This window comes from Nannobrachium achirus (assembly GCF_963921795.1).
Source record: "Nannobrachium achirus genome assembly, chromosome: 17".
In the NCBI taxonomy this organism is placed as follows: Eukaryota; Metazoa; Chordata; class Actinopteri; order Myctophiformes; family Myctophidae; genus Nannobrachium; species Nannobrachium achirus.
The window spans coordinates 34666061-34692266 of record NC_137824.1 but is presented as its reverse complement, the minus strand read 5'-3'; the positions used below and the strand labels follow the sequence as shown (position 1 = coordinate 34692266).

Genomic DNA, 26206 nt, shown 5'->3' with positions numbered 1-26206 from the left:
CTACACATTGTTTGAAAATAGCAGATCTACAAGCTCACAATGCATTGCATTGCATCGCATTTTGAGCTATTAGATGGGCTATTTTCAAATGGCCAAAATGTAAGTGGTAACTGAAGTGGTTAATGCATTCTTTTAAATATAATAATACAAATCTACAAACTAACTAATAGGCCTATAAAGTTTTCAAATAAATGCAGTGGAGTAAAAGTACAATATTTGGATCCGAGATAGTGTAGTGTAGTGGAGTAGAAGTAGGCCCTACAAGTAGGCCTATTGAAAATTGGGAAATACTCAAGTGAGTACAAATATCTCAAAATCATACTTATTCACAGTAGTTGAGTAAATGCTCTTAGCTACTTTACACCACCACTAGGGGGGTGTCGCGTTGGCCGAAAATAATAGAGCTACAAGCTGAGAACACCGCTTGATCTACAGCTTGCTAAGCTTGTATATCAGTTGTCTTTTGGCAAGCGACAGTCACCCTCGTAGACTGGACAATAAAGGAGCCCAACCTACTGGCAGCAGGGGCGCACAAAGAGCACACAACTGTTGGAAATCACAGCGGGGCCCTTCTTCCCCTCTGTCGCCTCAATCATTGTACAAACTGTAAAACTGTACATTGTGCGGAAGAGCAAGTTCATGAACACACCACAGCCATGCATATGATATGCATTTATCCTATGTCTAGTTACTACTAATACTTATAATAGACAATGGCTAGCTAGCTATAACATGAAGCTCTGAAAAGGGATTATTTTCTGCTGCCATTATTATTTTATGATATAATAATATAGCCTATATATTACAAATAATTACAATACTGGCTGTGAGTCTGTGACAGAGAAAGCAAGTGAGAGAGAGAGAGAGAGAGAGAGAGAGAGAGAGAGAGAGAGAGAGAGAGAGAGGCGGGGAAGGAGTTGAGGGGGATGGATGAGGAATGCGAGGTCCGTTCATCCAGTGCTGAGAACAGAACAGAAGAGAACAGACATCAGATCCGCGCTCCGCTGCCCAGCCACAACAGACAGACGGGATCAGGGTTAGGGAAGTTTCCCTTCGCCAGTCGACTCGCCGGGGGAGTGTAATTCACATTACTGTTGCTGTTCTTATTGTTGTTATCACAGCCCCAGTGGACCTGCAAGCGTTGACGTCGGGGATCGAACATGGTGATCAAAGTGTACATAGCAACGTCCTCTGGCTCCACTTCGGTAAGGAACAAAAAAACGAAGAATCTCGTAAATGTCTACATGTTATTGTTGTTATTATAAGATGTGGTGTTGTATTAGTAGACCTGCGATGCAAAGTATGCTAACTGTAGTCTGTAATGATTTGAAGTTTTCCATTTCGCTGAGTGATGGACACATCAGATGGTCCTCTGACTCAGTGTGGTGGTCTGCCTTTTGTAACACTTACAGACAGGGAGTGGTGGTCCCCCCCTCCTCTCTCTCTCTCTCTCTCTCTCTCTCTCTCTCTCTCTCTCTCTCTCTCTCGCTCTCTCTCTCTCTCTCTCTCTCTCTCTTTCTCTTTCTGCCCATCTTTGCTCTTAAAATGTGAAAGGGAGGAAAAAATAGACTTCCTCTCAGTCGCAAGGAGGAAGTCAGTTCTGTTCTGTGGTATACAGCTAGTTGACAGTTACTCTGAAGGAACTCTAAATAAGGCAGTAACGTGTTTTCTCTGTTCCTTCGCACTTTGGTCTGTCTGTGAGTTTCCTGGTGTGACAGTTTAGTCATTTTCACCCCAATCCCGCCCAGGCGCCCAGTGACAGCCAGGAGGACACTCAGGACAGACAGAGAGAGAGAGAGAGAGAGAGAGTGAGAGTAAGAGTGAGATAACCAAATATCCTCCTGTAGCCAGATGTCCATCATCCATCAGGCTAGAGTGGACAGCAGTGAACATCATGCAGCTGAATGTGGAAAACTGTCTGCAACCAATGTTTACATCTGTTGAACAAAGGAAGTGCAGAGAGGGAGAGAAACAGAGAGAGAGAGAGAGAGAGAGAGAGTAGGTGAAAGCCAGATGTAGACCCTTGTGATAGAGAGAAAGAAAGAGAAGCAGAGAGAGAGGGTAGGTGAAAGTCAGACATACTGTATGCCTAGAGCCTGATGATATGACCTAAAATGTTTATGGGACAGGAAGAGAGAGAGAGAGAGAGAGGCAGAGAGGCAGAGAGAGTAGGTGAAAGTCAGATCAGATGCATTCTCTCGAGACAGAGTCTGAAAGCTTATGCTTCTTCAAAGGAAGAGGGACAAACCGAGTGGGCGTTCCCTTTGGATCAGATGGATCAGCCTGGTTATATGACCTAATATAAACTCTTATGGATCAAAGATCGATAGGCTTATTTGATATGTCTCCCAGCTGGCCGTCCACCATTCAACAACTTTGTCTTTATTTACTGAACTCAAACTTCTGAATAACACAGAATTCCTGTCCATAAGGGGAATTAACAGAGAGATACAGAGGATATGACTAGTGAATTAGTTCCCTTACTCATACTGTCAAAAGATACAATTAAAATAAGAATTGTGATTTCAGTTTTCACCATATTGTTAACTGAACTCCCTCTCTCTCTTTCTCTTCGACCCGTTGTGCTTTCAGAGATGCTGTTCTGCATATTATAGCAAGTGGTTATTAGTGTGGTTGCCATTGGGAACACACTATTGTATTTGGTCAGAGAATTCTTTCCCAGCAAAGTGAACCAGTGTTGGCTGCACAACAGAAAAGTGAAGCTATTGGCCATGCTTCACTTGACATCAAAATATATAATATATAAGTGGTAAGACGGAATCCATTTCCCAGGGGATTCCTCGTGACTCGCGTCATGGCAACCACACTTTCTAGTGTGGTTGCCTGAAGGGCAATACACTATTAGTTTATGGAGTAACATTTAGCCAATGAGAAACCAGCATTCTTGTGACGTCACCATTGTGCAGCTTCCTCATTGGCTAAAAGCAGTTTTGGCTGCTTCCTCATTGGCTAAATGTTACTCCATAAACTCGGTGACGTATGCCCACATGCAAAAACGCCAACTACACTCGTAATTTCCCAGAATTGCACCTTTCTAGCTTGAGTTACTGTTTCCTTTCTATCAGCTTGAACCAGTATGGCCATTCTCCTCTGACCTCTGGCATCAACGAGGCATTTTTGCCCACAGAACTGCTGCTCACTGGAATTCTTTTTCTTTTTCAGACCATTGTCTGTAAACCCCAGAGGTGGTTGTGTGTGTAAGTCCCAGTAGATCACCAGTTTCTGAAATACTCAGACCAGCCCGTTTGGCATCACCAAACATGCCACATTCAGAGTCCCTTAAATCAGCTTTCTTCCTCATTCTTAACCATGTCTACAGGCCTAAAGGAATTGTGTTACCATTATGATTGGCTGACTAGAAGTGTGCGTTGGAGAGGTGTGTCTAATGAAGTGGCCGGTGGGAGTGTATTTGATTGTAGTTTCAAACATTTTTATTTTGCAAACCCCCATATTGATTTTCACCTCCCAATGGAATTATTCTATCCTCTGAAGCCAGGACCCTGATAATAAAATATGATTTGTTTTCATTTAAATTCCCTATACGCTGCTCCCTTATTGGCTGTGGCCACTGTGGCTGGCTCTGCACTTGGACCACACAGAGATGTCTACACATCTCTTCGCCAAAAGGCTCTCAACGTGAGCTTGTAGATCTACTTTTTTTCGTTCCCCCCAGAATACTGGATGTGGTTTAAAAGTCTTGCATTTGTTGTTAAACCTTGCACACACGCAGAACGTTGGTAATGGCATACATATTACACACACACACCCCACTCCTGTGTGTGTGTCTTACTCAGTGCTCACTCAGCTGTACCACTACCACAGCCCCACAGACCCTGGCCTGAGCTGCAGATTTCTCTGGTTCCACCCAGAAAGGAGAGGAATGGCAGTGATGCAATCCTCCAGACCTTCACACATTAATGCAGTCGCGGTCAGGAGCAGTCTCTCTCAGACCTGTTGATGCAATTGCATAATGGCAAAGTCGGCACACACATGTTTCCAATTGTAAGAATGCGATAAGGCATATCATTTCGATACGTTTAGAATCATTATTCTACATTATATCCTTGCTGTATGCTCTAGAAAGCCGCTGCAGTGCCGTTACCTTTTTAAATAAGGCCTTCCATAGCCCCTTGCTTGTTCCTCTCAGTCTGGGCGGTTGCCAAACTGTACATTCACCAACATTATGAGCGGGGTCCACTGCAGTGCAGACAGACTCTTAATAAAGATAATAAATATATATAGACTTTGTATGTTTGGCCCCAGATACATAGATACATAATCTAGATACAAGTCAGTACAGTAATGAGAACAATTGAGAATACAAAAAATCAGTTGTGGTCGATAACAAATTAGTAGTTTTACAGCAGCTCATATGAGCAATGCTATTAAAACTGCAATCTGGAATTTGTTTGAATGAATAATAGATTATTTAAATCTGAGTACCGGTATATGTTAATACAGTAAAACTAGCACATCTGCAGTGGTTGGAGGTGGTCTCCCGTCCCTACTCTTCCTTTGATAAATGTAGACGCTGGTGTCGGGTAAAGACACCTATTGGCTGGCAAGTAGTACTGCCTGAAGCCCATATATGTGCAATACATCCCCTGGCCAAGAGGGATTTTGTCTTGGCTATTTCATGTCTCACACAACTACTTGTGTGAGAGCAGTTTGGTGCCTGCCTGGCATGGTGTCCTCCACCGTTGGTGTCTGGATGCGTCTGAATGGGTGAAAGAATAATGCACTTTGTAAAGCACTTTTGATAAAGACGTTATATAAATGCACCTTTTACCACTTGATGAAAACTAGCATTCTGTAGACATCAGTTCACACACGGGAGAGGAGGACTTCGCATGGGTCAGCATGATCAAACTAAGACTGTATCCAGTTGGACAGAGTTGAGAAACTTTATTGACCTTACTCTAACTGACATTTGCAGAGGCTGAGCGGCAGCCTCATGAGACAGGACGGACCGCTTAACCACTTCAAACCCCAGTATCCGTATTCTGCGTCGTGAGCTTGTCGAATTTCAGCGAAAATATTAAACGTAGAGCAAAAAAACAGAGAAGGTACTACTATAAAGCTCTGAGGGACTCCTCTCAACAGCGAGCTCTGCCCTAAATAACATCTAGGCTCATTTCCCTACTTATATTGATTTACTGTCCATTGGGTCTATTAGGCAGCCCTAGCTTATAAGCCTATTGCTTTTACGCGATTTGTTGTTGTTAAAAGTGTTTTTTTCTTTTATCAATCTCTTATTAGTTGTTATTACACCTGCACACGAGCCACCACATTCTGCTAAACAGATGTTATGCTGTTGTGTGTTTTGCCAAGTCCCGGAAAAGACTCACCGTGATTGGCCAGTACAGTAACTTTGATGGGCAGTTGTGCCAAATGCTCACCACAAAACATGATTTATGAGACTGTGGCAGCTTGTGTGGGACAACCAAGGCATGGATGTGTTTGTAATAACAACTAGTAACACATTCATGAAAAGAATAATCACTTTTGAACAAATAGTGTAAAAGCGATAGGCTTATAGGCTCCACTCTAAGCTATGAGGGCTGCTGGGTTATGCTGGGTAAACTGGACAACAGGGGCATTTCTGCCTAATAGACCCCATGGACAGTAATGTGGGATCAATATAAGTAGGACAATGAGCCTAGATGTTATTTAGGGCGGTGTTGTCCTTTAAGGGAACAGAACATCATGTCAGTGCTGTGTGCAGGAGCAGTAATGCTCATCAATTTGTTTGTAGCAGTGAGTGGCTCTCTGTCTTCCTGGTAAACCATGCATGCATGCATGCATGCATGCACAACATGCCTTATTCACTTTAACTCTAGTGTCCCTATTCTGGACATCAGTTATCAGAGGAGAACATTATACCTATACCACACACACATGTACATGCACATGCACATGATGTATGCACTCACACATGCACAGGCAGACCCACACCACACTTGGCACAAACACAATCGCACACAAAGTAAGGTGTATGCATGCAGCATGCTGTCATTATTATACACACAACACACACCAATTAAGCCACGTAAGAGACCATATACCTTTACCTTTGTCGGCAGGACTGTGGTCAAGGAAGAGAGCTAGGAAAACAATCAGAGGCAGGCCGCAGGCCACACACACATGCACTCACACGCTCATGCCCTCACGCACACACGTTACAGTACTGCATAATTCCTATGTCTGTCAGATAAGAATTATGCAGGCGTGCCACCTCCCTGACAAGTAAACAAAAGTGCGGCTGTTTACACAGCATGTCAATTCATCACATTTAATCCACTCCGAGACAGGCTAATCTCTTCTCTCTACGCTGACTCCAACTCACCAGAGACACGTTAGTGGGTGATTGCCACACAGCCTCCCGTATCCGGGATTCAGATATCAATTACGATGACATCTATTTGGGGGAAAAGTCAAGCTGAAGATGTCTTCATTTATACCCCATCGCATGCCAGTGTCGATGGATAAAAAACTAAGGACAGATTTCCAAGGCAAGCTTCCAGGGAGCAGCTGTCTTCATTTCAATTACATTTTATTAAAGTGCCAAATCACAACAAGTTGTCTCGAGACACTTTAGATATAAAGCAGAGATCCGACATTGTCCCATCCTGTCGTTTTTGTGACAGAGGAATCTGAGGTTTCCCGACGCCTCCTGGCCTCCTTTCTAAGTGTCCTTAAGCAAGACACTGACCCCTAACTGCTTTCAATGAGCAGGCTGGCATCTTGCATGGTTTCCTCTGCGAACGGTGTATGACTTGCGTGTGTGAATCAGTGAATGCATATTGTGAAGCACTTTGGAGAAAGGTGCCATATAAATTCACTGTTTAGTTTACCATTTTAACCGTAGGTGTCGAAGTTGTACTATGGAGTATGAATTAGGCTTTATTCCAGCTCTCCACATGTCTAGTTAGTCTCATTGACAGTGCTGTGTGAAAGGCAGATAGTATAGCTGATAACCTCCTGAGCTGTCATACGGTAGCTCCACAAACATAGGCTTTAATCGAATCAGCGCTTATAAAACGGCGAGATCGGGTTTCACTGTCCAGCTGTGTCTGTTTGCTAATTTAATCGCTCCGGTGTGTAGCTTATGCTGGTCAACCTCACAACCGTAGGCTAGATGAAAAGAGGAGTTCTGAATAAGTATTTCCTCACGCCCCCATCCCCCCCTGACCGAGGGAATGATTCCAGGGGGAGGGAGGGAGGGAGGGAGAGTTGAAGTTCGGCCAAGGAATGCGAGATATTAAAAACATGACCAGGCAAACCAGTCAGCGGTACTGTCCCAGCGGTGCTCCAGACGGTTCCACAAGAAGTTCTTTGACCGAGAGCACAATGGAACCATTGTTTGGTGCCAGAGAGCACACTTTAGCTTTTTGTTAGAATGCCTATTATTTAAAAAGCAAAGAAGTTGTATCAGACATGGGAGAACATTACTCCCATTTTCCCATTTGACTAAGGGCAACAAACATCTGAAAAACCACATTTTCAGAGCATAAGGTCTACAGGACATAACTCTTCAACTTAAAACAACAAAGCAACATTGAAGAGTTCAAATGTACAGTAGTAATAATAGAGCAATTCAGTTGTTGCTTGCTGAGCACAGAGTGGGGTTGAACACCCTAAGGGTGAGGTCGCGCACATGGGCGCGTGCACAAGGACGCATGCACGCATCCGCCTAGGTGACAGCAGACTGCTGGCGCTTTGGCCTGAGATCAACTTTGACCAAAAGAAATGCACAGACCTGGTTGGTTGTTTAAGTTGGACAAAATGTGGCCATATTTTGCCAAATATGGAGATTACTGACGTCTGACATCATAGATGTCTGACGTCATAGACCACATGAGACTGCTGTCTATGGAGCGTGACATGAGGCGTGACTCACGCACGCACGGGCACACAGACAGACACACACACAGGAGCTGCAGGTTTTCATAGTAAATGCGACCTACGGTCGCAATCGTAAACAATCACAGGTTGTATCTGTACAACAGCACAGCCACTGTGCAGATCAAACCTGTGTCTTTAATTCATTAATGAATCAAGTATATGCTTTTTACCCCTTTTTCTCCCCAATTTAGTGATGATGCCAATTCATTAATCCCCACACACCCATTTCTGTGAGTTGTTTATCACTGCTGTTGTATCCTACTGGCTCACCTGCCAGTGAAAGCCCCCACCGGGAGCATGTGTACAACCTCCATCCTACCCTGCAACACTCCCTGCTGACAGCTGCCGCCCCAGCCTGTAGGCGTAGGATTTGATTTGTTTTTTCATAACATTTTTGTAAATCTATTTCAAAAAGGAAAATAGCAGATCGACAACCTCACAAGACGATTCAACACTTTGTGAGTTTGTAAATTGGATATTTTCTCTCTTTGTAGTGCAATAAAGTATACAGGGCTTAAGTGATTATCAATTCAAAACCCTGTATCTTGTATTTGTGTACTCCTGTGCAAGTTAGTCATAAATATGTTTAATGTTTAAAAACATATAAGGCCTTGACTTCTCTTTAAATCTCTAAACCTTGCAGAGTGTTATACCAGTGAAGTGTACAGTTGAGTGCTAATGTGCTGTAGTAGAGTGAGCCACAGTGCTTGTGTCACCTGAAGAAATTGTGTCATTATGACTCCCTGGAGATGCTTCTAGAGTTACAGCTGATTCTGTGGCTAGGGTTAGGTCATGCATCCCTCCCCCATACAGAAACTAAAATACATGTCTTATGTTTGGAAATACAGTATACAGGGAAGCCACCAGGGAGGAAATGTGTATATGGGAGAAATAAGGAGCAGAAATGACATTTGACTACTAGTGACACTCCACACTGTGTATGTATGCCATCCCCAAGCTAAATTCCCTTTCTTCTTTTTTGTTCTACTTATTTATTTTAAGATATAGTTTTGGGCATTTTTAAGCATTCATTTGATAAATGTGGCAAAAGAGCAGGGGGCTGACATGCAGCAAATGTTTCCTCGGTGAGCGCATCATCCATGGAGCACATAATAGGTTATCATCTGAACCAAAATGAGCGCTCCCTCCACGATCCCTCTGTGCGTTCAGGCAATCAAAGCAATTGGAGGCGGGTTTTGAGGATGATTGGCTTGGGAATGGCAACTCAGGCACAATGATGTTACCTTAAACTTTAACAACATGAACCCTAGCATCCATATGTGTCCGAACACAGCTGAGGGCTAGTCATTGAATTTTTTTTCATTTTCATTTTTTCATCATAGCTACAAAATGATATATTGGTTGTAAAGATTGACCCAACAGTTTTGTAGATATGGCTTATAGAGTTATGCCATGCAGAAATACTAGATCTGAGAAATTCAGCCTTTTAGATGAAATGTAACCTGCAAAATGTGAGGTTTCTCTTCACATTAATTTAAAAAAGTCTTAATTACATGCAGAGTTAAGCTCTGGCGTTTAAGTGAAATGTAGCCTGATATTTATGTAATGCTTTTGTGGCTTTATCACATTTTAGAAAAAAAAAAAGTAATTTCAGGGCTGGTCTAAAGCTGTGCTTTCCGAAATGACTGCCCCTCTGCTATGCTGGATCACATATTCTGGGGCGAACATTCTGTCAAAATTATTAGGTTACCTGGAACTTGAGTGACTTAACTTAAGGCTTAAAAGCACCCAAGTTCTTGATTGACCTTTGTTGCAGCACACATTAACTCATACAGTGCCATCCGGCCACAAGGGGTGCTAGAGTGCCAGAAATTTCTCCATTGACCTTCTTTATAGCTTTCGTCGACCCTCTCCCAACTGCCTTGTGTTTTCACTCCAGTCAAGGCTATGGGTGTCGAGAGGAGGAAGCTAGCTGACACGTAGCCAAAATGCTAACCCCTTTAGAAGCCCGATCTAAAGCTATTTCAGCCGCAAAAAACTTTCTCTTTGGGTCTGGGGACACAATCCGGAGAAAATCCTGTCTAAAGATTTGATTTATTATTGGAGTGGGCGGCGCGATTTGGCCGTTAGCGCGAATACGGCCCGTGGATGGCCGAGTCTAAGTCCCGGCCAAGGATGGACGTCTAGACCGGGGCTTCATTGAGGCCTCCGATAAAATAATTCATTTTATTAAATATCCCGGACATGTTCGGGATAGGCACCCTGGAATACGTCGCGCCGCCTACAATGAACATTGGGTGAACATTGGGGGGGTCTAAACTTTATTTTAAACCATTTTCAATGGAATAAATCGTCGGAGCATCTAGCGTCTCTCGTTGGTGAGCGCTGGGCGAGCCGGGACCACCCACGTTGCTCCAAGCAGCTCGGGGTAAGTAAAATAGCAAATAAAAAATTGTTTTTGATCCTGAATATCCCGAACATGTTCGGGATAGGCACTTAAAGGGTTAAGTGAAGGGTGTTAAGGCTGTAGCTGGTGATGCAATACTTATGATGTAATACTAACTGATGTAAAGACCATATGTGTTGGCAAAAGGGCCTTTCTGTGTGGAGTTTGCATGTTCTCCCCCGTGTCTCCTAGGGTAGGTACCCTCACAAAAAACATTCAGTAATCCTGGTCTCTATACTGCCTCCCCCTGGCCAGCCGGGGCGCCTGATGGAGGGGAAAGGAACTGGTTGGAATAAAGTGTTCCTTCCACACGCTACGTCCAACCGGGGAAACTCCCCCCCTGTCGGGTGTAAAGAAGCAACTTGGACTACTCATGCATTGAAGGAAGCATGAGGTCAGTCAGTCCGTTGTCTCCCCAGGTTGGCAAAGGGAGGGTAGCGCGGCTAGCGCCCAGGATTACATTAGATAATTGACACCGTGTGAAAAATGGGTTACAAAATCGTGGGATAAAAATTGTAAAAGACTGTGTGTGTTTCTGTTACTGCTGTGCGAGTCCCACATAATGTCTGCTGTAATAGACACCAAATAAGCCTTAAGCTAATAAAACCAACCATGTGGCTCTAAACCCTAACCCTAAACTGTTAGCCTACTACTACTATTAAAAACAGAGAGAACAAGAGAAAGGGGAAAAGCTACATCAAAGGGCAAAACAGCATTAAATACAAATATAAAAGTGATCACAATCACATTAAAGCCATGTCTTGTTAAAATAATTTTAGAGTGACAATGAACCTCTGCTTCTTTGCTTATTCGGCGTAGTAATATAGTGTCAAACTTATTCAATAAGACTTTTATCTTATGCTCAACTCATGAAGAAACTAATATAATTGAGGGCTCTGTTGTTAGCATTAATATGACTCTACTAACTGCAGATTCAATAGACAACAGAGTGAATTGACTCCCAACCCTGAATATACAGGATTGATGTAATCAATGTGGTATTGACGTGAGCCTGTGTTACATGTTCAGTCTATCAATCAATACCTGCTAATTCGGTACTCTTGACCTCGTTTTCATTGGATTGGTCTGGACCAACTGACCCCGGGCCAGGCCAGCCAGTCAGCCACACAGCTCAGATGAAAATGAGGCTTATTAACCTGCCATAGATAAGAGAGATCTGCTCCCACGGATTACGTCTGGGGAAAAGTACATTCAATGTATGGGCTGGGCAGAGAAATCCAGCGCTTACAAAACCTTGCCCACTGCTTTGAAACCCAATCCTGACCATTCTAAAGTCTTTCCATTGGTTCTATGATGCTGTCATCTTTTAAATGAACAAATTGATTCCACCCAGTTTTAGCCCATTCATTGAATTTAGATTTCACCAGACAATATCAGTAGGCAGAGTTCTCTGGCTACGTGAGACCAGTGGTGGAAAAAGTAATCAAATGTAAAAGTATCAATACTGCAATACAGAAATACTGTTACAAGTAAAAGTCAGTGATTCAAAATGTACTTGAGTAAAAGTACACAATTATTGGCATCAAAATGTACTTAAAATACCAAAAGTAAAAAGCACTGATTATGCAGAATGTCCCATTTCAAGTTTTCAAATGCATAAAACTCTTTTGGAAAATAGCAGATCTACAAGCTCACAATATTGAGATGTAGTATAGAATTAAAAGTATTGGAAATACTCCAGTAAAGTAAAAGTACCTCAAAATTGTACTTAAGTAAATGCACCTAGTTACTTCACACCATTGTGTGAGACTAGTATTATCCAGTATCCTCCCACATACACAAACCCTGATTAGCCACTCCCCTAATGACATCATTCTATACAGAACTCGCTGTAACCTCTCCTTGATGTATTGTTAAAAATAATGCAGTAATGCACTTACAGATCATTCCAGATCTTGTTTTGTGTAGTAGCAGCTGCAGCATCATGCTATGGTGATGTCGTGTTGTTCATGCATGGTAACGTCACAACTCACAATGTATTCAAACTGTGTCTGGAGCTTAGCCACACAGATGATAACACATGTAAATCAGCAGCTACCAGTAATAGGCACCCTTAGTCAAATAGTACACATCAGAGTTTGAAATGGAAGGCATCCAAGGCAACCCATCTTTCTTTTCTTTTCCCCAGTCAAAAAACGGAACTAAAAGCTAAAATAATACACGCTCACAATGCATTAATTGATTTGCATGCAATTTGTTTGGCGCTTGTAGAGCTGTATGTATGGTTTAAGTGGTTAATATACCGGTATAAGCACATCCCCACTTTCAATTTGTTTGTTTACAGTAACTACAGGCAGCTGCTAGCGAGAGAAGCCCAAAGGAGCATCAACGAAAAACTATGGTCACCTTATTTAAATGAATCTCTAAACATGTACATAATGTACATGTTTAGCTTAACGACTGTATGACTCACCATATACTTGACATTACTGCCGACCATTTTCCAAAGCATACCATGGTTTGTTTGGGCTTTTAAATATAGTTGAGATAGGTAAATCAACACAAAATGTTATTGCGCCTTCTCCAAGATCAACCAATAGGGGTCAGCAGTGACAGGGACTACATGGGAGCAAATGTTAATTTTTGTACTATATATGGCCAAAGCTGTGAGTAGACAATGACGTGTTTATACTGGCATGGTCCTTTAACGTTGACAACTGCTCATCATAGCGTATGCAAACAGAGTCTGGAGTGGAACAGGTCAGCTCTGATAAAACATTCTTATCTACAGGTGTCATAAATGTTAGACCCATGGCCAAACTGTATATAAACAGCTGTCAGTGCTTGTTAGGACGAAGCAGGTTTGGGTTTGACACATAGATACAGGACAAAAAAGTATGAGGAGTCACATGGAAATATGTGACACTCAACTGAGTGTATGGATCTCCTGAGTCCTGTGATTGATGACCCGCTGCATTGATAGAAGTGAAAATGTGTTAATTTATACATTTGTAATGAGAATATAACCAAATGAATTACGGGTCCAATTGGCTACATCATGTATTATCAGAGTTACTGTGTAACTGCTGACCTAGATACAGTAGATAGATAGAGCTTTATTGATCCCGAGGGTAATTCAGGTGTCATAGCAGCAGTGCAGCAGGCATGAAACACAGATACAGTATTCACATTCACACTGAAAGATAAAGGCTACCATTCCTTTTCAATGGACGCCAGGCTGGCTACACGAAGATAGAGAGTTACATCCAACGCGTGTAGCTGATGCAAAGACGTTTTCAACTTAAACGCTGCGTTCACGCTGGCAGATACAAATGATAAAAAAAGATTCCTGCGTATTTGTAGCTTTGTATCTTTGTAGCTGAAGTTGAAAAAAGCTCAACCTTTTTGTAGTTTATAGCTTTTGTAGCATGCTACAAACGTCACATGTATCTTTGCATGTCCATGTCACTGGCTTCCTTTGAAAATGGACTTTATCTTTGTAGTTGCTAGTGTAACGCAGCATTATGAAGAGTAGAGAGATACACATTAACTCATTAAAAGCCTCAGACATTAACGGATTATAATATCCAGAGTGCCTCCCACCCCCCCCCATTCACGGCCGTTCTCTTATTTTGTCTTATTTTGAAGGCCACCGGAAGTACTTCCGGTCTGGCGTCATCGGATCCTTCGACTGAACCGATCATTGTTTATGTGGAGCCATGCTGGATCGGCTCGTAGCGTTTATACATGTGTTTTATAAGCGAGCATCTGCCTCCATCTTCGCTTCTAAAGTGTAGTTTTGAGATAATGGACATTAAAGATGAGGCGGCCCGTCCACCTCAATGTTATGGGATGACTATTGTGTGCTCGTGGAGCCGTGATGATGACAAATCAGCGCGGATTTCGTCTCCGGAGCGTCGGCCATTGTACTAGGTATTTTTACTCGCCGTTACAGTAATATATTACTTTTCCCGCGACATCGCGTGGATGGCACTATAGATACTCTATTACTTTTCCCGCGACATCGCGGGGTTGGCTTTTAATGAGTTAAGTAGTACGGTAACAATAATGAAAACACCTCTAAATAAAATAGAAGGTTTAAATTCTGTCCTGGCCATCTGCACCTGCTGCAGAACCTGGAGCCTGACCCCTGCTATACCACTGCATGCCTGTTACTCGTCCGTCTGTCTGTCTGTCTGTCTGTCTGTCTGTCTGTCTGTCTGTCTGTCTGTCTCTCAATCTGTCATTCTCTCCCCTCCTCCCTCTCTCTCTCTCTCTCTTTCTCTATCATCTCTTTCTCCATAGACATAGTGTAGATAAACAGAGGGGGGGGGGGGGGGGGGGTGAGACAAAAGCAGATTGTTTATTACCACACCCAGGACCAAGGATGGACGATAATGGACCGGGGCTGTTTCCAAAGCCCACTAAACTCCTCCTTAACGCAGCGGGCCACATGGCAAGACGCTACAGCAGACTGGAGAAGGGAATTCTCGCTGTGCAATTAGAGTCGGCCAGTTGGGAAACAGGCCAAGTACTCCCTTCAAATTAATTTCGCTTGGCGACGGTACAATGCGAGCTTGTGGCGAGGGGTGTCGGGGGGGGAGCCACGAGGCAAACGAAAGTGGACACTTTCCTTACCTCTGGCTGCTTGTAATGTCAGGCATTCAGGGACTGGGTCTCGTTTCCACTGCAGCGCATATTTTACTGTACCTGCAAGTGAGTCTGGGAATGCCTGATAAAAGGGCAAAAATGTGGCGTACATTTATTTACGTCCAAGGAAAGAGAGACGGAGGGAGGGAGGGGGGAAGAAGGAGAGCAGGGACAAGCAGAGAATGTTAGAGAGGCAGGGGCTGAAATTTCTAAAAGGGCATTTTGGTGAAAACATGCTTGATTTCTACACAGAGAGGGCAATTCTTTCAACACAAGACGCTGCATTCAAGTTCAGGAGAATTTGGACAAGGCAATTCTCTTGAATGCTGCCTTTAGGTATGGCATGAAAAAGGGGGCATTTGCATTAATTTCACCATAGTAAAACCTGCATTCATGGTCTGGAGAGGGCAACCTTTTAAAGAGGGATAAAGGGGCAGGGGCTCAAGCCCGCTTTGATGTCTATGTGTGCACGTGCCTGAAGGAGAGAGAGAGAGAGAGAGAGTGAGGAAGAGATGAGAGGAAGGAGGAATTCAGTGCCACTCACACAGCAGGCCTAAGCAGATTATTCCATAGAAAGTGGTGCGCCGCACAGAGCAGGTGGAGAGAGCCGTATCAGGACTTTGTCCCCGGCGGTTCACCGATCATGTGATGTGATGATTCAAAGTGATGAACCGAAGACCATCTGAAGCACAACACTAATGCTCAGTGCCATGCCTTCCCACTGTCTCACCAGACAGCTGTCTGTCTGTCTGTCTGTCTGTCTGCCTGTCTGTCTGTCTGTCTGTCTGTCTGTCTGCTTGCTTGCCAGTTTGCCTGTCTGCCTTATTGTCTGCCTTATTGAATTGGTATTTATATTTATAAATCTGTGTGTGTGTGTGTGTGTGTGTGTGTGTGTGTGTGTGTGTGTGTGTGTGTGTGTGCGCGCGGGCACGTGCACGTGTGTGTGTGTGTGTGTGTGTGTGTGTGCTTGTGCGTGTGCGTGCGCGTGTTGAGAGGTTCTATACAGCAGACCTTATTAGGAGTGTGTTTGACCGGTTAGCTATTCTGCAGTCCCAGCAGAGATCTGACTTCCGCATGGCCTTGTAGGGCCATCCTCCTCTCTCACACACACGCACGCACGCACGCACGCACACACATACACACACACACACACACACACGCGCACACACCTCCGGCATAACTGGAGCAGAAGCGCTGCCATTGTGTTTCCGTACAGCACAGCTTGTGTTGTGTGTTTGTTTGCAGCGTGAACTTTGTTCTGAGGTCGTATATCTGGGCTGTTCAGTGACATAATAACCAACACATGACACAATAGCACACATTATGCATGGATTATCATCATGTATGTATCATACGTACATGATGGTAATCCACTGTGGAAGTCTGCAGCCTGCCACTGGACCCTTTACTGATGTATGTATCATACGTACATGATGGTAATCCACTGTGGAAGTCTGCAGCCTGCCACTGGACCCTTTACTGTATGAGGTCTTCAACAGGGGGTCCGGGACCCCTAGGGAGTCCTCAGAGTCACTACAGGGGGTCCTCCAAATCTTTGTGTGATGTAAACCTCTTTTCTCCTTTTTTATACTGTATTAACCACTTGAACCCTAGTGTCCATATTCGGAGAACTTTAGACAAAAATAGCAGATCTACAAGCTCACGACGCCTCGTAGCGCGGAGCTTGTAGATCGGCTATTTTTGGCAAAGAGGTTTTGTAGAGGGGGAAAAAGAGTAGACCAAGTAAAGAGTGAAAGCAAGGTCAACTTGACGGTTCATGTGGTTAAATATCTGAAAACACAAATTGACATGAATCCAAAATACAATGATGATTGTGCTGTCAAACGATGAAACTATATGGAATCTATGAAAAGGCAGTGGGGGACCCTGCTTCATCTCTCTCTCAACTAAGGGGTCCTTGGCCTGAAAACGTTGAAGACCCCTGTCCTAGAGTGTGTATAGCATGCTACAAAAGCTTATAGTACAAAGATTATAGACTTTTTGGTTGTTTCTATTTCTATGCATTTGATGTATTTTATGGAAGTCACTCCTTATTAAGAGTATCTGCTAAATGCCTAAATTGTAAATTGTGTGTCTCAGACTATGTGTGCCGTTCTTAGTGTGTCTGTTTCTTACAGTTTGAGTCATTCTTGGTATGTCTGTGCTCTTGATAGTGTGCTTGTGCTGTTCCTGGTGTGCCTGTGCTTCTCATAATTTAGGTATCATTGCTGCCGGGCAGAAACCTCGTTTCAAATATATTTTTACTTTTTCGGTAAATGAATGCCCTACTTTATCATGCTACAGTGTCACACAAAAGTAGCAAAATAATTGCTGATCTATGAGCAACAGCAATTTGAGCAATTTCTGAAAGATGTTTGGAGTGAAAGTGAAAGTGGATCTGTCTGGGTCTTAACCAATAAACTAGGCATATTAACAAGTGCTCATGACTAAATATTAACTAAATTGGATCTATTGGAACATAGTCTCTTATTTTTACATTTGCTGATAAGTAACATTTTGGTTTCCCCCCTGGCCGCGGCGATGTAAAACTATTTAGATAGGTCATAAGTGCCCTACTTCCGTGTTCACAGACAACTTTGCTCTGGATACAGAGACCTGCATAGATAGCGTACAGAGCTCTCCTTCTTGTTCCACATCAGGCAGGGTGATTTTATAGGGCGTTGTATACATCTGCAGCATGCTTTAATATTTATTGACCATGTCCTCTTGTTGCGCATCAGGCAGGGTGATTGTATAGGATGTATATACGTCTGTCTGTCTGTCTGTCTGTCTGTCTGTCTGTCTGTCTGTCTGTCTGTCTGTCTGTCTGTCTGTCTGTCTGTCTGTCTGTCTGTGTGTGTGTGTGTGTGTGTGTGTGTGTGTGTGTGTGTGTGTGTGTGTGTGTGTGTGTGTGTGTGTGTGTGTGTGTGCACACGTGCGCGTGGGTAGAAAGGAAGTCGACACACTCAGTTCCTCTCTTAATCTCACGTCTAGTTCCTCCTCCTATATGTGCTTCTGTCTTGCATCTATAGGGTTTTGAGACTAGCCATTCTTTTCATAATGGATCAGAAGTTTGAGTATTAATTTAATCTTTATACGGTAATTAACATCATAGTAAAATAAGTTTATAAAGTGCAAAATGACGGCATCACAAGTGATCTGAACGCAAATGGGCATCAGTCAAAAACACATTAACATTTTATAAGCATTAAATATTCCATGCTAGAAATATTTACAAAATCTTCCGTTGACCGATTCATTGATATTTATGAATCGTCTCTCATCCCAACAATGCATTTCCTCATGACCAGATGGTCTCTTAGTAACAGACTACCAGTGGTGTGACGTCCGTCTGCTGTCTGGAGGGTGGAGAGGAGAGGAGAGGAGAGGAGAGGAGAGGAGAGGAGAGGAGAGGAGAGGAGAGGAGAGGAGAGGAGAGGAGAGGAGGTGGGGAGGAGAGGAGAGGAGAGGAGAGGAGACAGAGGGGATGAGAGATGATAGCCTTTCTTTTTTTTTTTTATTATTCTTTTTTTTTCTCCCCCTTCCCACAAAAAACTATGGAGCTTGCACTTACACAAATGAATTTCACCTGTTAACCAGTGATAAAGATCATTGTGATTCTGAGGGGAGGAGAAGCTTCTTCCTTGTTTCATCAGTGAAAACAACTTTCAGGACAAAGACATTCCCTGAAATATAATGCTGAGTCATCAATGTCATTCATCTGATACCGTTTTGTCTTATTGCGACCATCAGGTCGCAAGTTACTATGAAAAGCTCCACCGGCTGTCTGTCTGTCCATCTGTCTGTCCGTCACATCAAGTCACACATTTGTCCCTACTCTTATCTCTGCCACCGTTGGCCCTATCGATGCCAAACTGATTTCTCACATGGCCCTCTTCTAGCGCCACCATCAGGTCGAATTTTGCAAAACACATTTTTGGACACTGCTCCTACAGATGTTGGCCTAAAATCACACAAAGCGGTACACAGTATCTCTAAAGTCATGTCATCAACATGGATCTGTCCCATTTCCCATATTCCCTCCTGATTGGCTACGATTGCCTTCTAAAGTTTGTGTATGTGACGTGACGGTCGCTTATCTCCCGATTAGGGAGTCTTACTGGTATTAGCTTGTTTTGTATCTGAATGGTTTTGCACTGTTTATTAAAGCTTTTTATATCATTTATAGTTTATTTATGTAAGACAACAAAAATGACTTGAATGAACTTTTGAGCATCAAGAGGGTTTTGATTGATTGATTGATTGAAGACTTTATTAGAAGTTTGCATAGGAAAAGGTACAGTTTCATAACAGTACAGTTCACTGGTACAAGGTCAACTAAAAGGAGATTCAAAGAAAGCCTTACGGCTTATTTACTTAGGAAACCTTTTTTTTTTTACTCGTATAACATTGAATGACTTAAATTGAATTGAATCATGTGACAAAGTTTAACGGACTCCTCCCACTGTCCACCAACTCCTGCCCACACAGATTAAGAAGCAGCAGCAGGATCTGATGGGCTTCCTGACGGTCAATAAGATAGAGTTTGAGGAGTGCGACATCGCGGCCAACGAGGACAACAGGAAGTGGATGCGGGAGAACGTTCCGGAGGAGTGGCGGCCGGCCACCGGGAACGTGCTGCCCCCGCAGATCTTCAACGAGAGCAAGTACTGTGGGGTGAGAGGGCCGCACACACACACACGTGTGTGCGCGCGCACACACACACACACACACACACACACACACACACACACACACACACACACACACACACACACACACACACACACACACACACACACACACACACACACACACACACACACACACACACACACACACACACACACCGTCCTAGATTTGAGCACACACACATAGTCCTAGATATGAACACACACACAGAGTCCTAGATATGAGCTAGAACACACACACACACACACACACACACACACACACACACACACACACACACACACACACACACACACACACACACACACACACACACACACAGTCACACACAATTCAATTTCAATTCAAAGGGCTTTATTGGCATGAGAAAACATACGTTTACATTGCCAAAGCAGAAGTGTACACAATACAATACAATCAGAACAGAATATGTACAGGTGAAAACAGTTTTCATGCATCAAGGTTACGTGCAGGCAGAGCAGGGATATATACAATGGTTTTTAAGGTGGTTGGGTTCCATTTGATATCCTTCTCTTATCACAGCAGCTCACAAATCTTGCTGCTGTGTTTGCACATTGTTTTACTTCACCCAGCAGGTATGGGAGTTTTTCATCATTGGTCATAATTTTCAAACTCTCCTTGGCTGGTTATGATCTGTGGGAAGTATGTGTCTCTGATGTCTTGGTACAGCGGACAGGTGGTTAGAAAGTGTAGCTCAGTTTCCACTTAATTTTGTGTGCAGTGGGTGCAAAGTCTGTTTTCTCTAGAGGAAACACACACACACACACACACACACACACACACACACACACACACACACACACACACACACACACACACACACACACACACACACAGTCACTTACATTGTTATAACAGAGTTGTGCTGTATGCCTCTGTTCTGAGGTCGGATAATGAAACAAACTAAAAAGCACGCACATCATCCACTCTCTACAGTTTAGGTGCGGGCAGAGGTCAGTCTGCACACTGGATCACGGTTTACACACCACTTGGACAAGACCAGCTGTGAAGATTAAACACTTATTGATGAAGAGCCGGTGAGGCTCGAAACGTCCCATCCAAATAGAAATCTCTTTGAGAAAGCTCTCAAACTTTGGTGTTTTGTGTCAAGGAATCCACCTCCCCCCATCCCAAAGTGAAGATTTGTGTTTAAAAAATTAAAAATTATTCAAAAATGTTTTCAAACACTTTCACGATTTTTTTCAAAAATGTTCAATAACGCGCTGCAAGCATGGTACATTTGCTATTTTTGAGAACCACTCTTCTAAACCAATGTTCTAAATCCTAAGGGTTTTCCTGTTTTGAATCCAGTGTGTGTGCAGCATACTTTATTGTTTTGGTTTTAGGTTGAATAATGAAGCCATTAATTGCAGTGTGTCTGAATCCATCCAGCCTTCCTAACCCAGCTAATAGACGCTACACATCCGGCAGGCCTGGAGGATGTGCTGGATTGAATGTCACACACACACACAAAATAAATAGTGTGCTCAGATACTTAAAGAATCATGACACAGAGGGACATGTTTGTGTAAGACAAATACAGAAAAAGAGACACAGAGAGAACAAGAGAGAGATTATATATATATTAAATAGATTTACTCTGGCATCCCTATGTTGTGCATATCATTATGGGCAAACATTTTCTAAAGCTTTCAAAAAAATATCAAAAACGTTTCTACATGCTCACAACGCAGAGCTTGTAGATAAGCTATTTTTGAATTGCCAACGTATGAACTAGACCGGTGTTTCTCAAACTTTAAAATGTCAATGTATCCCCTTAACTCTGACAGTATACAAGTGAACAGGTCCATTTGGTTGCACTTGTATACTGTTAGAGTTACAGACTTGTATGGGTCAATCCTGACCCCTATAAAGGAACCCTAGTCCGTAAAATCCACTTTGAGAATCATTGAACTAGACCAGGGGTTCCCAAACTTTTTTGTCTCAGGGCACCCCATAAATATTCTTTTTTTAATCCGAGGCACCCCTACATTGTAATTTTCACTCCCAGCACCTTATATTTATAGCATATCGTCGTTGTCGGGTCACTCGGGTGGAAACCTTGTATGTCCAAAAACGTTCGTTTTGTATTTATCATCTATAAAATGTACTAAACTAGTGAAAACAGCAGACCTACAAGCACACAACAACCCTACAAAATAATATTTTTTCAAGTGTCCAAATAAATTCCAAATATTATCAAATAATCTCGCGGCACCCCTGGACTGCTGTCACGGCACCCCAGGGTGCCCCGTCACCCACTTTGAAAACCCCTGAACTAGACTATTATAACGGTCAAAGATGACAACAGAATTATAGCGATAGCGGCACATTCGTCCAGCAAGTAAACAGACAGAACCTGCATGGTCGTCACATTCTCTGTTCTGCTCTCACGGCCCTCCTTGAACAAACACTACGCACCCGCTGACTTCCAACAATAGAGCTGGTCATAGACCTAGCTATGAGCCGCCCCTGGGCTCTGACCTGATCTGACATCTGTTTCACATTAGCGTTCCCAGAGCTCAGGAGTTCAGGGATCCCTGAAGTAAACTGATCCCAGATCGATGGTGCCAGGCTCTGCTCGGAGGCCCTTCTTAAGTTCTCGGTCTCTTTTCTGTTCCAGAACTACGAGGCGTTCTTCGATGCCAGAGAGGACAATGCCGTTTATGCCTTCCTGGGTATGACTGCTCCTCCAGGCTCCAAGGTATCTGTCTATAAATGCACACAATCGCTCTGTGTGTGTGTGTGTGTGTGTGTGTGTGTGTGTGTGTGTGTGTGTGTGTGTGTGTGTGTGTGTGTGTGTGTGTGTGTGTGTGTGTGTGTCTGATCGATCGACTCCATACTTGGCATCTGTATCACTGAGGACCCAAGTAAGGGATGTGCCAATGGAAAGTCGTCAGATCAGCTGTTGTCCAGAAATATATATATATATATATATATATATATATATATATATATATATATATGTCATCGATATGACGTTATATTCCTGACATCATAGACTGTCCTCCATTTACTATGATAATGGTTACTGCATTAAGTCATTTCAAACAGGTTTTGCAAGTGGGCCCTGATCCAGAAAAACCTGCTGATCTATCCAGCTCTCTCCATCATTCAATTCAATTCAATTCAAAGGGCTTTATTTGCATGAGAAAACATTCGTCAACATTGCCAAATCAAAAGTGGAACAATACAATCAAAACTAAATAATGAATGTACAATCGAAAAGGAATAGAAATGATGTGCAGATTGTGTACACAGAGCTGTGAAATTGTAACCGAGGGAAATCTAACTTACAAAACCATAAGAATTGAGCATTTGCTGCCAGAAATAGTTAGCTTATATATCCACACAGGAAATAGCTTGGGATAAGCTTCTGCAAGGTTGGGCAGCTTGTACAGAGTTGTGTCTGCTCGCAGATATTCAGGTTTTCTGGGGTTAAGACGGGTTTGGAGTATGTTTATGTTGTCACATGTATTGATGTACATGTTGACGTTAATCTAACGTTGGCTTGCAATGTGCCGGTGAACTTAAATGTGTGTGATTGGATAATTCTGCTATAACCCATAGCCCAGAGGGACAGTAGCGGGGTGTGTGAGTGTGGATGGGTGTGAGTGTGGATGGGTGGATGAGTAGGTGGGTGTGGGATATGAACCCTGGTTTGTGTCAGGCAAGGCAGGTAGGGTTGGATAAGCTTAAAGCAGTATAAAGTTAAGGTAAGGTAAGCCTCTCAGCAAACATACAGTACATGAGAAAGAGAGCTATGAAAACATTCCTGCAGAATACTTCCTGCCTCGCTGGATTATTAGGTATACTGTTTATTATCATAGTAACCATATGGGAGACATGACTTGTACTGTAAGGGTTGTATCACAACATTCACAGGTTAAAGAGCAGAGAGGCAGCGAGCGGAGGGTTTTTGGGAGAAGTATATTCCTTTACTTACACTCTTGTCAGTTTAAATGAAATTGTGTATATATTCATGTTTCATGTGGTATTACATTTCTGCATATTGCCCAGCCCTACGGCCAGATTGAACACATGTTTTTAAAACACATGCACGGCACGCACGCGGGCACACTAAACATGACATAATCCCTACACCCAGGCAGGCCTCCTCTACGTTTCCTGTCTGCTGCCACCTGTCTGCAGTGAGAGGAACTGCAGGGAGGTCTGGCTGTTGCCATAGAAACACAGGGGCTTTTCCTGTGTCACATTGTGGTGGAAGAATAAACCAATGCCCTCCATTTTAACACCCATCTCTGTCTGTCTGTCTGTCTGTCTGTCTCTCTCTCTGTCTCTCTGTTTCTCTCTCTCTGTCCCTGTCTCTATCTCTCTCTCTTGCTCCATCTGTCTCTCTCCAGGAGGCTGAGGCTCTAGCGAAGAGGGAACAGCAGTAGTTCTAGACCACCGACCAGGAGGACTTAGACCAGGACCAGAACCCAGACCAGGACCCAGACAGACCTGGACTAGACCCTTAAAAAAAAGAAGAAGAAGAAAAAAAGAGAAAATAAATAAGCAGCTCTCTCAGCTTCTATCCAGGCGGTGTTAAACCCCACATTTGTAAATGACTGTGTTGTCCAGCTGTGCCTTGTGAGAGGAGGTACTACAGCAGAGCATGATGGGTAAAGAAAGAGGAGGTGCTCTGTTTCCTTCCGCTAACCTCAGCCCACTTAACGCCTATTGGCCTAACACCGCAACTCAATCACAGCTTTGGGGTGAATATTAATAAAGATCCTTAACATACTAAGATAGGCCATTCCACGCCTAGCCACGAGTACGAAATGGTACACAAAATGTACTCCCCAACCCCCCCCCCCTCCCCCCCATTAATCCAAGTCATCTGTTAATTTCCTTACGCTGTGAGATGAGTGTCGATGACTGCCAGCAATTCTATGGAAGACATGTTTCCGCAAACGAAGCCACAATGTTACCCGCCGATAACGCCCTCCAGGTTCTGTTTACATCAGAAAGCCTATTTTGTCATTTAGTTGGTCATTTAGACACAGACTGCCAACTTTTAAGGGAACAGAGTATTTTGATGGTTCAGAACCAAAAAAGACTCATAACATGGATTCACCGACACTGGAGAAACGTGTGAGTGAATTCATGTTATCAGTCTGGTTAATGCCAGGCTATAGAATTGTAACAATCATGAAGGTATTGTTAAGTATGTTTTGTAATCTGTTGTACTCGTCTGGGCGGAAACATGTCTACGATGGTTGTGAGTGTCCCACGGTCCAAATCTTCAACGCCTCCTGGAGGAGGGTTTCCCAGAGTTGCCTGAGGTTCTTATTGCCTTCGTTTCGTCTTAATGCTGTGTGTTCATTGCAGAACTGTTTTCTGTGAGTCATGTTAAATGAGAATACAGGACTAAGGCCTGTCTGTAAACGGTAGCAGGGGAGTGGGATGCATTATATAAATTGATATATATTTTTTGTATCGTTTTAGGGAAGTGAGAGGGAACAAGTTTGTTTTTCTGTAGGCTTTCTGTTTCACTTTGTGTGTTGGTACTAAAAATCAACCTCAAACCTTGCATCTGCTCATATTTCTTCTCGACAAAAATACATGAAAAAGTTCTTTAGGTTAAGCAGATCAGATTCTAATGACTTTCCCCCATTCTTAATTATAACTGTTTAATCACAGTACCTTGATGCCACGAAGTGAATGTGCCCCATCCTGTTTCTCAATGAAAAGTGTTATTTTGTATGTATAATAAAAAGATTGTGTTTACTGACTCATATTTGTACTGGTTAGTATTACATAGGCCTACTGTAGTTATTGCACAATGACGCACATGTCAGGTGTTTCTGGCCTATACATGAAAATAAGCCATTTATATTCTTTCTCTCTCTCTCTCTCTCTCTCTTTATTACCTTCTAACACTTTTGTTTCTGTGTCCCTCTGTTAAGCATCTGGGAGAATACTTCAGAACATTCATTAAAAACAATTACTTTATGGTATACATGCCAGCTAGTGCAATTGTGTTGGTGATAAATGCACAAGCAAGACCAATACAGATAGGCTACATTGTAGATCTGCTGTTTTCACTACTTTTGTGCAACGGCCTTGTATGATGAAGCTGGGGGCTTTACTTTGCGAAAGTACGTACACATTTGAAACTTGGAGATACAAGGTTTCCACCCGACAACGACGATATATTGGTCATGATTTAACAAAACAGTTAAACATACAGAATATAGTCAACGAGATAACTTTCGGCCGATACGGTACGGGATGAAGCCGAAGCCTATTATGCCCACCTTATTAATATTTAAATCAATTGTCACAATAGAAGAAAGTCTTACATATCAGAACAAACAGACGGAAATAATAATATGGCTTTGCATCAATTACAAATAAACAAACAAAAAAAGAATTACTGAATTTACTAATTGTAATATAATATGTATGTATTGTACTTTTTCATACTTGTTTCATATGTATAATGATAATTAATTATTAATATAACTATATAACAGTAATAATAATAGTATACAATAACTACCATATAAGATGATATCACTGTTAATGTGTATAGAATTGGCA

The 26206-nt window shown here is 42.8% G+C and overlaps 1 protein-coding gene across 1 annotated transcript; it reads left to right on the top strand.

Moving 5' to 3' along the window:
• Nucleotides 1-934: 934 nt before the first annotated feature.
• Nucleotides 935-25394, top strand: sh3bgrl (SH3 domain binding glutamate-rich protein like). Its single transcript, XM_080745787.1, has 4 exons — nt 935-1205; nt 19436-19621; nt 22281-22361; nt 24022-25394. Exons 1-4 carry the CDS (start codon nt 1161-1163, stop codon nt 24055-24057), a joined length of 348 nt encoding a protein of 115 aa, XP_080601913.1. The 5' UTR covers nt 935-1160; the 3' UTR covers nt 24058-25394.
• Nucleotides 25395-26206: the final 812 nt, after the last annotated feature.

Coding starts and splice junctions, on each gene's coding strand:
- sh3bgrl (XM_080745787.1), top strand. CDS start 1,161: ATGGTGATCAAAGTGTACATAGCAACGTCCTCTGGCTCCACTTCG. Junction 1,206..19,435: donor CGTCCTCTGGCTCCACTTCG/GTAAGGAACAAA, acceptor CTGCCCACACAG/ATTAAGAAGCAGCAGCAGGA. Junction 22,362..24,021: donor CTGCTCCTCCAGGCTCCAAG/GTATCTGTCTAT, acceptor GTCTCTCTCCAG/GAGGCTGAGGCTCTAGCGAA.